Source organism: Vipera ursinii, assembly GCF_947247035.1.
Source record: "Vipera ursinii genome assembly, chromosome: 7".
Classification (NCBI taxonomy): domain Eukaryota; kingdom Metazoa; phylum Chordata; class Lepidosauria; order Squamata; family Viperidae; genus Vipera; species Vipera ursinii.
In genome coordinates, this window is record NC_139521.1 from 33,160,144 (window position 1) to 33,174,258 (window position 14,115).

Consider the following 14,115-nt stretch of genomic DNA (forward strand, 5'->3'; position numbering starts at 1 on the left):
ATCCTATTTGACTGTTGTTTGTATAAGAGGGTGAGAGACAGGTATCTTGATCTATATACCAAACGAATGACCCATTGGGATCCCCATATCAAAATAACTTACCTTATGTCCGGCCAGAACTTGAAAATAACATCCAACGTAGCACAGTATTTGAACAAAATGATCCAGTTAAGATCTGCATATGTGGGACTGATTGGGGTAGATTGTAAGGGCGACTCCGAAATATAATGTTTCCATATTTTATCTATATCTTAAATTTGCATTTTATTACTATTTTAACTTAAATTGTATTTTAATTCCATTTTAAATTGTATTTTATCAAATTCCATTTCGGATTGCTTTTATCTAGTTTTGGTGACGGTTTGTTGCTGGAACTTTGTACTTTGATATGGCCCAAGGGCTAATCAATAAAGTTGTTGTTGTTATTTCAATAGAATAGCTGAGAAAATACTTTGATAGTACTGGGAAGAACTAGTTAATCAAATAATGTAGTAGAAGACAAATATTTGGTTATTCTACTACTTTTCCCCTGGTGTGACCCCTGATGAAGTGGACAGGATTATGGGGAGGCTGAGCTCCTCCACATGTTTGTTGGACCCGTGCCCTTCCTGGCTGGTTTATGCAGCTAGGGAGAGGACACGAGGCTGGTTCCAGGCGGTTATATCTGATTCTTTGAGTGAGGGTTATTTCCCCACCGTCTTGAAGGAGGCGGTGGTGAGACCTCTCCTCAAGAAGCCTGCCTTGGACCCAGCTGTTTTGAACAACTTTCGTCCAGTCTCCAACCTTCGCTTTCTTGCGAAGGTTTTAATTTAATTTAATTTAATAACATTTATATACCGCCCTTCTCCCTGAGGACTCAGGGCGGTTCACAGGGCAGAATAAAATAACCAATACAAACATTAAAAACAGATTAAACAATTGCCCTAGTTAAAAACAATATAATACAACGCTAAAAACCCCCAGAACAATTAAAAAACAAAAAATAAAACAACCCCAACACTCCCCCTCAGGCTAGGCCGGCTTGTACAAACAAAAATGTCTTGAGATCGCGGCGAAAGGAGCGAAGATCGGGCGCCATCCGGAGCTCTACCGGTAGCTGATTCCACAGCTCCGGAGCGCCCACAGAGAAGGATCTCCCCCTGGGGGCCACCAATCGACATTCTCTGATCGGTGGCACCCTGAGGAGGCCCTCTCTGTGGGAACGCACAGGGCGCAGGGAGCTTGATGCCGGCAGCAGATGTTCCCTAAGGTACTCCGGCCCCATGCCATGGAGTGCTTTGAATACCGTTACCAGTACCTTGAATCTCACCCGGAAGACAACTGGCAACCAATGCAGCTCACGGAGCAGAGGTGTAACGTGGGAGTATCGGGAGACTCCCAACACCACTCTCGCGGCTGCATTCTGTACCAGTTGGAGCTTCCGAGTGGTCCTCAAGGGCAGCCCCATGTAGAGAGCGTTGCAGTAGTCCAGGTTGTCGAGAGTGTGGTGGCGCATCAGCTCCCTCTGGTCCTGGATGAAGCGGATTATCTGGACCCCTACCAATCGGGTTTCAGGCCCGGGTACAGCACGGAGACGGCATTGGTCGCTCTGGTAAATGATCTCTGGAGGGCTCGGGATAGGGGATATTCCTCTGTCCTAGTCCTATTAGACCTCTCGGCGGCTTTCGATACCATCGATACCATCGACCATGGTATCTTGCTGCGGCGTCTCAGGGGATTGGGAGTGGGAGGCACAGTTCTTCAGTGGTTCTCCTCCTATCTCCTGGGACGCTCGCAGTCGGTGTTGGCAGGGGGGCAGAGATCGGCCCCTAGGTCTCTCGTTTGTGGAGTTCCTCAGGGGTCGGTCCTCTCGCCTCTCCTGTTCAACATCTACATGAAACCGCTGGGTGAGATCATTCGTGGTTTTGGAGTTGGGTATCATCAATATGCCGATGATACCCAACTTTTCTTTTCGACCCCAAACCACCCCAGTGATGCCTTCGCTGTGATGTCCCGTTGCCTGGAGGCGGTTCGGGTCTGGATGGGGAGGAACAGACTTCAACTCAACCCTGACAAGACTGAGTGGCTGTACATTCCGGCATCCCGGGACATTCAAAATGTTCCATCTCTTTCTATGGGGGGTGAGCTCTTACCCCCCGTGGATAGGGCTCGCAACTTGGGAGTCCTCCTAGATTCACGGCTTACCCTGGAAGATCATATTGTGGCCGTGACTAGGGGGGCTTTCGCCCAGGTTCGCCTGGTGCGCCAGTTGCGGCCCTATCTGAACCGGGATGCCCTGTGTACGGTCACTCATGCGCTCGTGACCTCTCGCCTTGACTACTGTAATGCTCTCTACATGGGGCTTCCCTTGAAGACCACTCGGAGGCTCCAACTGGTACAGAATGCGGCCGCGAGAGTTGTCTTGGGAGTTTCCCGGTACTCCCATGTTACACCTTTGCTCCGCGAGCTGCATTGGTTACCAGTTGTCTTTCGCGTGAGGTTCAAGGTTTTGGTTACGATCTTTAAGTCCTTACATGGCATGGGTCCGGGATATCTCAGGGACCACCTGCTGCCGGCATCAACTCCCCTCCGCCCTGTGCGTTCCCACAGAGAGGGCCTCCTCAGGGTGCCACCAGTCAGGGAATGCCGACTGGTGGCCCCCAGGGGGAGGGCCTTCTCTGTGGGCGCTCCGGCATTATGGAACCAACTGCCGGTGGAGCTCCGGACGGCATCAGACCTCCGAACTTTCCGTCGTAACCTGAAGACCCACCTATTTGAAATGGCTGGTCTGGCCTGACGGGGGATTATGGGTTTTAATTTGTTGTTTTAGATTTGTATTACTGTTTTTAACTGGGCATGGGTTTAATCTTTTTTAATTTTGTATTGTCTTTTTTATATATGCCCTGTGAACCGCCCTGAGTCCCTACCAAGGAGAAGGGCGGTATACAAATTAAATAAAACTTGAAACTTGAAACTTGGTGTGTCTTTTAGGTTTTAGTAATTTTGAGTTCAAGCTGTAGGCAAGGTCTTATGATTTTTAATAATTGTTGTACAGTCCCAATTATTTTAGATACAGTAGCAATAACATTAATTTATTATTGTAATTTTCTAGGAATTGTATAAATACTGAAAAATGATACATTTCTTACCCAGTGACCTCTGACTTCCTGCATGCAATACCAAAACAATACAAGACATGAAAGGAACAGATTTGGGAACAAATTTCTTTATAACAAACAAGAACTTTTTTCAAAGACACTGTTGATTGATAAAAGCTAGAGTGGGAGTGGAGAGAATGTGTTGTAGCTGTCCATATATCATGGTTTAAATATTACTTCGGCTGGAGCTGTTCAATTGGTGCTCCTTGAAGGGTCCCTAGTAAGCACAGGATGAAAGAGTATGTGACATTGCAACCAGAGGCATCGTTAAAGTGACTAATTTATTTAATTTCTTTATTTAAAGCATTCATACCCTAGAAAGTCTCCCAGATCTCCTTACAAATAAAAATGAGACTATGCCTTCAACAGTACAAAAGGGAAAAGGACTCCGGAAGGAATAAGGAAATCAAAACAAATGAAGGCAAGTTACTAAGTCTTACAATGTTAGATACAATGCAGAGAGACATTATTTCTCTTGTTCTAGAGACAACCAAAATGTAAACAGTTGAAAAATAAAGGAAGCCAAAACCTGTTAGTCTTTCACAGTTTGCTGTGGTGGATGACAGAACAGGCACAGGTATAAAGTCTAGTGAAATTTGTTTTGGAGATAACCTTGGTTTCTTTGTCTACTCCTGATAGCTCCTTTTAAGATGAGACTGGACAGCCACTTGTCTGAAATGATATCATATAGGGACGCCTGCTTGAGCAGAGGGCTGGACTAGAAGACTGTTCTGTTCTGATTCTGATTGATAATCTCCTCATCCCCAGACTTAATATCTACTTCCAGAGCCTTGTTAATATGATTACAAAACAGATTTCATGAAAGGAATTTGAATGGCAGATATTAGAACTAGAAACATATGTAGGCAGGCTTTCAGGGATGCAGGAGTCTAATAAATAAATGTATTGCAAAACAAGCAAATGAAATAATTATGTAAGAATTTCAGTACTATATACTAAATGCATGCCCTATTTATGATTGAATCAAGAGACGTATTCTTGTGCCTTTTTCCCCTATCAGTGTGGTACACCAGGTTTGAAGTTTCTGTGTTTTAGGAGGGGAGACAGTACATACCTGTCCCTTATTATGGTAATGGATTAGAGAGATTTCAAGCTTTTAGTTGTTGCCTTGCCAGTATTAACTCTTTGCCCGGAGGCTGTCTGTATTGACCATCACCACTAGCAGGTCAATCTCAAGACCTATGTTGTTCATTGAACATGTCTCCGTTTTTCTTGGTTGTACTTTGCAATCTAAGGCCTGCATTAAGTGTTGACCAGTGCTCTATCTTATCTCAGTGCCCCTATTTGGTTTGCCTTTCTTATCATCAGACAAAATTGTTTGGTCATTTTTTTTTCACATCACACTGTAAGTGCAGAGAATTACTAGGTGAATTTACTGCAACATCAGATCTGGCATCTTCCATATCTTTAAAATCACCAAATACTGGGTTGGGGGTGAGTGGAGATGAGCCTGTTCCTTACCCAGAGAAAGAATCATGGAAAATGGAGCACATGCTGGGCAGTTGCAGGGAGAACAAATGAGCAGTGCAAAGAGAACTATTGTGTAATCTACAGGATTGTCCTGAAATTAATCAGCTTCTCTTTATACAACTGCTTCTAAATCTGTATGGGTGGGAATGGTGGAAAACAGTTGACTGTGCCTAATTGGGGGGGGATTACTTCTACCATATGGTTGAAGTGGAGGCAGCAACCAGTGATTTATTTAATAAATAAAACATGTCTTGTTTTCACAGTTTTCAAAAAGAGGAGACATAGGCTGCTCTTTGTTGGTGGGCTATGCAGAATGCTGTTCAAAAAATAAGTTGTGCTCTGTTTTATCATTCACATTCCTTTTATGTATTGGCATGTGAATCTTGTTAACAAATTGCATTCAAATTCATGTCTAGAAATCACAATTGGCTTCTCTTTACTTTGTAATAGGAGTTAACGTTCAATTACAGAGTATATGCATTTCTCAAGAAAAGTGACGAAATTTCTCTAGAAATAAATTACAACTAGAAATATTGTTTAATTTAATGTTTATAATTTGAAGCAAAAGTTGATCTTTCTACCAGTTGTATCTGTTCAGGTCGTCTTCATTTAGTGTCAACCTTACAAGTAGACCATACAGGAAACTTGATCCGATAACCTAATTCCACTTCATTGTAAGGCTACACTAACAAAATCTTGCAAGGCTGAAAGTACTACTTTCACCTTGTCCACTTAACATCCCAGGAAACCACAGTGACTTGAATGTATGTATTTTAAAACTAGATTTTTATAGTTTAGGTCAGGGGTAGGCAACCTTGGCTCTTTTATGACTTGTGGACTTCAATACCCAGAATTCCTGAACCAGCCATGCTGACTCAGGAATTCTGGGAGTTGAAGTCCACAAGTCATAAAAGTGCCAAGGTTGCCTACCCCTGGTTTAGGTGAATCTGTTATAGTTGTGATTCTGAATTGTTCTATATGTATTGTAACATTTTCTCAGCTTTGTTTGGAAAACAACCTGGGCTAGTCTAGACTTAATTCATTATTAAAGAGAAGAACATAAACACCAGAAGATAGGGAGATATCTTCTTTATTTATGGTCCTTGCCCCGCTACAAAGTATGGGAGTATGTTTTGCAAGTCAGCATAAAATTAAATACTTCCTAGGAGCAACAACTGTCTATTTCTACAAAAAGTGCTCCCTCTGGTGGTTCATCAACACAGCAGTTTGCAATTCTGGGCAGAATTTATTCTGATTTTTCTTTTAAATAAGATTTAAAGCCTTAAAAAACCCCTCTGTTTATTACTCAGTAAATTGCATTGTATTTATCTGGACTTACTCCTGAGTAAGTCTGTGGAGAATTGCCCTACATTGTATAATGTTTAAGGGGGTATATGTGGGTGGGTAACATATGGCCAAACTAAAAGGACAATAATTTATATCTATGTATGGCTGATTGTGTGTGGTAGGGTGGGGTGGAGGGGTGTCTGTCTATGCATTTTCATAGTAGTTCCTTTATTCCTTGAGAGGGACATTTTACCAAATTCAACTTTTTGTAAAAACTGTTTTAGTTTGTGATTTTTTAAAATTTTCATTACAACGCCTGAATAGGAAGAAGGAATTTGGGCTTTTAAGACAAACTTTTAACATAGTTATATATAAATAGGTTTAAAGACAGCCCTACAAAAAATAATAGCATCATGTGTGATAATAAAAATCAAACCATGATTTGATCATTCTGAGATAATTTCGTATCTCTCAGTATTTCATCTCACTGATTGTTATTGCCTGTTAATTTACCCTTTTATGGACATAAATTCTGTTTCTTATGAATTGCTAACTATTCTACTCCACTGTTCTCAGCCCAATACAGAATATAAAATGTTTTTGTGACTCACCTTCTATAAATTCAGTCTTGTTTTTTACCTTTGAGAGTTGCAGTATTTAGCAGCATCTAGTCAACAAATAGAAACAATAGACTGAGAATAATTTCTCAAAGTTATCAAGAGCAAGAAAAGCAAGTAATTTCTACCTTTGGAAGTTTCTATCAGCATTCTGGCGTGATCATTGATTCCATTGTTTCTGACTTCTGGTAAAGCATTGGTGAACTGCTCTGCTGAAAATGTAGCTGATGATTTTGGCAGAATAAGAGAGAAAATGGATCCATTTTCAGAATTCTTGACAAGAGAGGACTTGGAATTGCCCACACATGCTCCATACACTAGTTTCTCCATGAGGAAGATTGTAACACAGCAATTTTGGCGAGTTTAGGGATTTGGGATTTGGGAACTGAGGTGTTGTTATCTTTGCCCAAAAGGACACAGGTTTTCCATACTTTCTTAATCACTTCTTAGTAATGATTTTTCAGATATTAAGAACCCTCAGAACTGCAAAATTCATCACACCATGTGAGTTTTGTTCAGTCCTTGGCAAAGTTTAAATTTAAATTGAAGGACTTAAAAAATGTTATTTTTGAATAAACGGAAAAAGGGTGATCTACATGTTGATTTTGGAAAGTTATAAATGAACTAATGGACCAGATGAATTTGAAGTAAATTTTTAAATGAATTACAGAATTCTTCCTGTGTGTTGTTTAGAATTCTTTTAAAAAATATATGAACATTTGGAAATTAAGAAACCTTTCCATGGGAAAATGTTGATGAGAAAAAGAAAATGATAAGAAGGTACTTTGAAAGTTAGACACTAGAGAGAATCAGGAAGAAGACATTATAAAGATTACAAATAAAGGAGAAGAGAGCTACTAATACAGAATGGAACAAAATACTCTTAACTTTGAAAGAATTCAAAGTTAGGGAACAAAGTACCCAATAGTTAAGATTGCCTATTATAAAAATGAATCGAAAAGAGGTTATAGGTGCTGGACAAGATTAAGACTAAGGCTGATTTGAATGTGAATTTAACAATAAGAGGTTACAAGAATGATAAGAAAAAGATGTTACACTGGGTTTACCAATAGAATCAGCTGATGTCTTAATAATTAAAAAGGGTATACAAATAACAAACCAGAAGAGTGATGTGGGAATCTTAATTTGAATTTACAAATGGGAGATGTTAAAGTTTTGAAAAAGCTTCTGAGAGATGACCAAGAGTAATGGAAAAGAATCAAATTCTGAGACACTATGGGAATCAAAGATCAAGATGGTTAAAAACAAAAGAAAGGAATATAAAGTTGGTTTTTTGATCAAAATTAACATGTGATATTTCTCATAATGAACTGAATGGCAAGAACTTGTAGATAAAATATGAGTTATGGGAAGAAGAGTTTTAGTGGTAGTACAGAAGTACTATAGAAGTAATGTAGTACATTACTGAAATTGTACTTATGATAAAAGGGGAAAATATTTCCTTATTTTTCTATTTTGGTAAGGGTAATGTTTATAATGTGTTCTTGATCACTGGAACTATATGGCAGACTTTTAAGAACTTTTCTTCTTATCATAATTTGATGCTCTGATGCATCCAGGAACATGTTTTCATTGTGAACCAAAACACTAAAAGCACTTTAATGCCTTAAGTCGGATACTGGGAAACATGGAGGAAAGGAAACTCTTCCTATTTCTATATCACACTTTTCAAGCTTCAAAGAGTGGTAAAGAAAAATCTAATATCTAGTAGGTCAAACACTAGAATGTTGACAAAATTGCTTTCTATTATGGTTGCAGTTTGGGATTCCATACCATAAGACTATTGGAACTTCAGATCAGCAGTGGCTTGTACATATAAATATATGTACAAGGATATATTGATGTGATAGTCCTTTAGAGGTTCCTTTTTCTTTCCAACACCAAGGAATATTGGGGAAAATTGCAGAAGAGCTCAGACCTCCACGTGATTGCCCACCCATTGGCAGGTTAACGCTTAATAAACTGAATGGAATAGACCCAAATTTGGTACTGTTTGAGAAGCTGGGAAAAGGAAGGTTGAGTTCTAAATAGTAGATTTGGCTTGAGATTGCCAGGTGAGGGGGGGGAGAGATGATCTGTGACATATCCCTATGGGATATACAGTTGAGTGGTGGTTACCATCCCTCCTTCCTCCTGTTCATATGACCCAGTACAGAATATATGCAGATTATTCTTTGCTTCTGGCTGCACATGCTTACCCACTGATGGTAGCACAAAGTGTTACACATGCTTACCCATTGATGTAACACAAGGTGAGTCCAGGAAATTTACAAGTGCAACTGCTCTTTCATTATAAAGAAAACAGAAGTGCCTCTTGTCACAACTGCTGGTCGCAGAAGCCATATTTGCTTATCTTTTCTCCTACGTTGCAAGGTTTAAAATGTTTAAAGAGTTGGATATTTAGATATATTAAATAACAACAACAACAATAGAGCAGATATATGAATGGGCTTGGTGGAGGTCATATCTGTATTGCTACTAACTTCGCTGTACTTTGTATTTTATTTTGATCGGTAAAATGGGATAGTAATTTATGTTGATTGAGAGCTGCACGATAGCTTTGTAAATTAATAAAATTTAGTTCTGTTTTACAATTCTGTGGAATCTATAAGCAACATCTTGTTCACTAGTGCAACTTCTTTATGTAGACATTTTCATGCTGGGTACTGAAAATGAGAAGGTGATAGGAAGCAGGAATTTCTGTTTTGTTTGTTCTGAGCCGACTACTCTTTCACTTAAAACAGTAGTTATAAGACCTTTATTGGAAGTATTTGAATAAAATGTACTGTCAAGCTGTAAAAGCATTTTATCTTGTGGCCCTTAGTTTTCCATTTCCCATTTCATTTGTAACATAAATATTGACAGGCTGTATATAGTAATTCAATGGGAGTTTATGTTTGATTTTGTGCATATCAGCAAAGAGGAGTAGCATTCAGAAAAAATAACATCTTTTATTAATTAAAGGGCTTCTAATTGTTGTGATTTTATCTTTGAAAGGCAATACACCAGGGCAAATATATTTTATAATGTTTTAAAGCGAAAGTGCAAAAACTGTAGCCGACCAACCTCTTTTCTTTCTTCTTCTTTTTGGCAGGGGATACTTTTCTGAAATGAATGGGTCATAACATTTCACCTTTTTAAAAAATGACTGATGGTTTAAGGTGAAACCAATTTCATCTCTTAAAAATTCAGCCCTCCGTATATCCTGGCTATGCATATATTAGAAAAGCAGACTTTGATACACTGTGTAAAACCTAGTATGTCTTAAAACCAATTCAACTGGTACAGTTCTGGTTTGAAAATGTATTTTGCAGTTATTAATGAAATTGAAAACTTTTCAATCATTTGAACATCTCACAAATTATTCGCTTAACTATTGTTATAAAATATTTGTAATTTCCTAGTCCCAAAGGATATTTGGGATAAAATGTAGCCACTTCTTATTTCTGTGAGAAGAAGATGAGCTGACATTGCTTCTTTGTGAACTTTACTAATGTACGGTACTTGTCTTTTAAATGAGTCATTTAGTAGCTTATAGACCAGTTGAGTCCCTTTAGAATTAATTCTGGCAGCGAAGATGAATGAGGGTTGCACTGTCATGACACACAACAAGTAGTTATTATCTAAGGTATCAGAAGAACTGAATTATGATAAGCTTTTAAAAAGCGGAACAATTAGACATATGTAAACATTTATTACTTTTTAATTACTTTTTTGATGTGCCATAGCCAGTGCCCTTCTTCTTTGGAGATCTGGTTAGCACCAACCTGATGGTGTTCAGGAAATTTGCCAGAACCAAATGTTCCAAAAAAATTTATGGAAATTCATGGCATGGCAGGCTACCCTCCCTATAAAAGATTATTTTTGCTGCTAGAAGTGTTTTTCTCAGTGTAAACTTATGGCTAGAAAGTTGATTGGGTTATTTTAAAACTTCCTTTGTTTTATTTTCTATAATTTGTAAGCAGCTCTGAACATTTTGGACTAAGTAACATATAAATTGCAGGAATGAATGAATAAGAGGGTAGAGGAGGAAATTACTGCATTAGAACATCTATTGTCTTATGGACTAGTAGGAAATTTTGTTCAGTATTTTTAAAGTTTTAGTCAATTGGTTTAGCTTCCATTTACATGTTCGTATCTTTAAAAATGTGAGACAAAATTTCATTTACAAAATATTTTAGCAAGACTTTTTCTTCTTTATGGTTAGTTTTTCTTCAGTAATGCTTCCTTGTATTTTTCTGGTCAGTATTAAAAAGAATTTTTATAAGTTCTCTTCTGTTGAGGTTACCTTATTTGTGGTCATTCTGAAATCCATCTGATCAGGATTCTGTTAGAATTTTCAACAGATCACTCATTGCCACTACTAATGTTAGCAAGAAAATAGCCTTAAAATAGAAGTTCTGGGTGGGGATGAAACCAAGTCAAACTTACTCAGTTCCTTGGTCTTAGCAGCAGTGGGGAACCAGAAACCTACAAGGAGTTGTAGGTAAAATAGGAGGAAATGTTATTCTCCCATAATGTTCCCAATTCAGCAGTTTAGTATGCTGGGTGAATGCAGATGTACATGTGTAATATATACATATGTGAATATTTGTGACCCCAACTGACCATGTTTCCATAGTGGGTTGAAAATGCAATTAATTGGTTCCAGGAGGTGGAACAAATACTAAAAGCAAATGCTGAAAACAATGATTGCCAAACAAACCATGTGACTTCCCCTGTGACCCTTTGTTTTGGCCGGGAAGGACTTCCCTCTTCCTATATTAGCAACTTTCTCTGCATGGCAAGCTTCCCGTCCATCCTCTGCGACCGTCCCCCTCTTCCTTTTGCAGTGACCTTCCCTGCATGACTGACTCCCTGTCCGTTCTTCCCAGCTGTCCGCCTTTTCTTATCGCTGTGCGTCAAGTAACAAACAATGAATACTAGACAGCATTTTCACGTCAAAATGCATTTAGTACCAAATTCGACGTCTTTTGAAGCAATTGAGTACCGAGGTACCACTGTAAAATTTTTGCTTATTAATAAGTACTCAATATTCAATTGAGAGATTGAATCTAGCCCCTTTAATCTTTCTCAAACATTTAATGAACTTTTGTTTAAGTCTGCTTATATCAGGCAGGGCATTAGCATTGCAAATGATACTTCCTTCTTACAGTCAAAATACTGTTACAGAGATTTGGGGTATATATCTTGTCCCTGTCTCCACTCTCCAAATATAATATATTTGTTTTTAAATAAATTATTTGACAATTTTCTATAAAAGTCCCCCTGTTCTTACCTTAGGAGTATAAGCAGTCTCTTCATTGATTGGATTAGCAACATATCTAGTACACTATCTTAAGGTGGCTACCAAGTATCTTTGAAAAGTCCAAAAGAGAGCATGAAGTTAATCATCCATTCCTATTGTGGTTTTCCATCATTTTTCTAGCATGTTGTTTTGAATTTGAAAAACAATAGACAAAACCTAGTTTTGGAAAAAAAAAGTCCTTTGGCTCCTAAAATTGATTCTGTTATGCGCTCATAATGGGTAATTTTTAAATGATAATCTTATTGCTGTTTAAAAATGTTCTATGTTATTCCAATATAGCTATTGTAATATACAGGTACAGATTTGGATAAATAGAAAGTGGCCAGCAAATGTTTCGTTAAATGACCTAAAAGGGTAAAACTGTCAGTTGTGACATTTTGTGACAGAATATGTATACTCATTCATTACTTTTTGAAAACCTCAATTTAAGACCATTCATTGATTTTAGATATACTACTTTCCAGTAGTTTCATTGGATTTTTTATGTCACTGATACAATAGGTAAATTGTTTTTATTTACCTGTTATACTGATTTCACTAATTCGCTAATGTTATACTAAAGTTCACTAATTTAACTATACAGAATTTACGTAAAATACATTTTATTTAAAATTGTTTATAATTGCAAATGTACCTTGTAATTATACATCTTAATCTCCTCTCTTTCTCTTTTCCTCCATTCAGTTATTAAGCCAAACTGTTGAATTAAATAGGTGTTGCTATTTTAATCTCCATAAAAATACAATCTGCATTTTTTATGCTTTCAAAATATTATTAGGCTTTACTCTAAAGTTGTAACAGAAGCATGCACGTGTCTCATTGCAATCACTTGAGGATGGTTAAGCAAAATCTCATTTTCTATCTACAGGTGATGTATCGCCAATCAATATGTCACCCATCAGTCAGTCACAATTTATTCCACTTGGAGAAATCCTTTGCTTGGCCATCTCATCAATGAACGCAGCACGAAAACAAGTCACGCAAGAAGCTTTAATAGAGCACCTAACAACCTGCTTTCCTGGTAAAATATATACTAATCTGTCTCTAAACACATGCACAAACGATAAGATGTATAGGTAGTTCTGCTTCAATAGTTGTATATATATAATTGTTCTGTATTATTCATCTGTAATAACAATGTGGTTTCCAGCTATGCATTTGTATGGGCTCTGAACTAAGTCATCTTATTTTTTAAAAACTGTATTGAATAACTGTTAACCTATATTCTGCCTCCATGATTCTCCTATAATGGCAGAATCTACTATACTTTTAAATTCATTCTCTTCTCTCTCTGGTTACTTTTGTGTTTTAAATAAAACCTATATTATTTTACAATGAGTTGTAGGTAAAATAGGAGGAAATGTTCTTCTCCCATAATGTTCCCAATTCAGCAGTTTAGTATGCTGGGTGAATGCAGATGTACATGTGTAATATATACATATGTGAATATTTGTGACCCCAACTGACCATGTTTCCATAGTGGGTTGAAAATGCAATTAATTGGTTCCAGGAGGTGGAACAAATACTAAAAGCAAATGCTGAAAACAATGATTGCCAAACAAACCATGTGACTTCCCCTGTGACCCTATATTATTTTACTTTTCTTCTTGTTCTCTTATAGGTCGCATGGACATATTTTTCACATACTGATATATATTTGAAGGTGTCATATTGTTAAGAATAGAGCTATTAAAGTAGCCTTAGGCCCATGTACAATGCTTAACAAAAAGGCTACATTTATGCTAATTTTATTCCTTTAGTGCTAAGTACATTTCTATTTTCAGTTCATAAGGTCACACATTTTATTTAAATTGTTTTACTATCTTTATTTATGAGCTATAATTCTTTTGTAGCAGATCCAGTTAATAAACAAAATTAAACTTAGTTTAGCATTCAGATCAACTTTTACTCATTGCTTCTAGAATGGCATACTTTCTTAGAACAAATAAGAACACTGAATTTCATGTAAGAAATCACAGAATGTTTTCCCAACTTTCTGGTGACAAGAATGGCATGTGATAATTACTGAACATTTAGTAATATTTTCTCCTTATATAAAATACCTAATTGTTTTTTAGAAATGATTTCCTGTTCTTTATTTTAGATATATTTATATGCAAGGAGTAATTTAAAATTACAAGCTTTACAGAAAAAGATTCAGTGTCTTACCCAGGTTGCTGTTTTATATAAATTTAAGAAAATTATTATAAGTCCAAATAATTCATTTTTTTTCAATTAAGTCTTCATCGTGATG

General features: G+C 37.3%; 1 protein-coding gene across 1 annotated transcript in view; it reads left to right on the forward strand.

Annotated features, from left to right (window-relative positions):
- The window catches only part of STOX2 (storkhead box 2), a gene marked incomplete at both ends in the record, with an annotated part of 91,525 nt that overhangs the window by 56,982 nt on the left and 20,428 nt on the right, over positions 1–14,115 (forward strand). Inside the window, one exon of the mRNA XM_083367447.1 lies at positions 12,730–12,882. Coding sequence (XP_083223573.1) covers positions 12,730–12,882 — 153 coding nt within the window. The remainder of the gene's footprint in view (positions 1–12,729; positions 12,883–14,115) is intronic.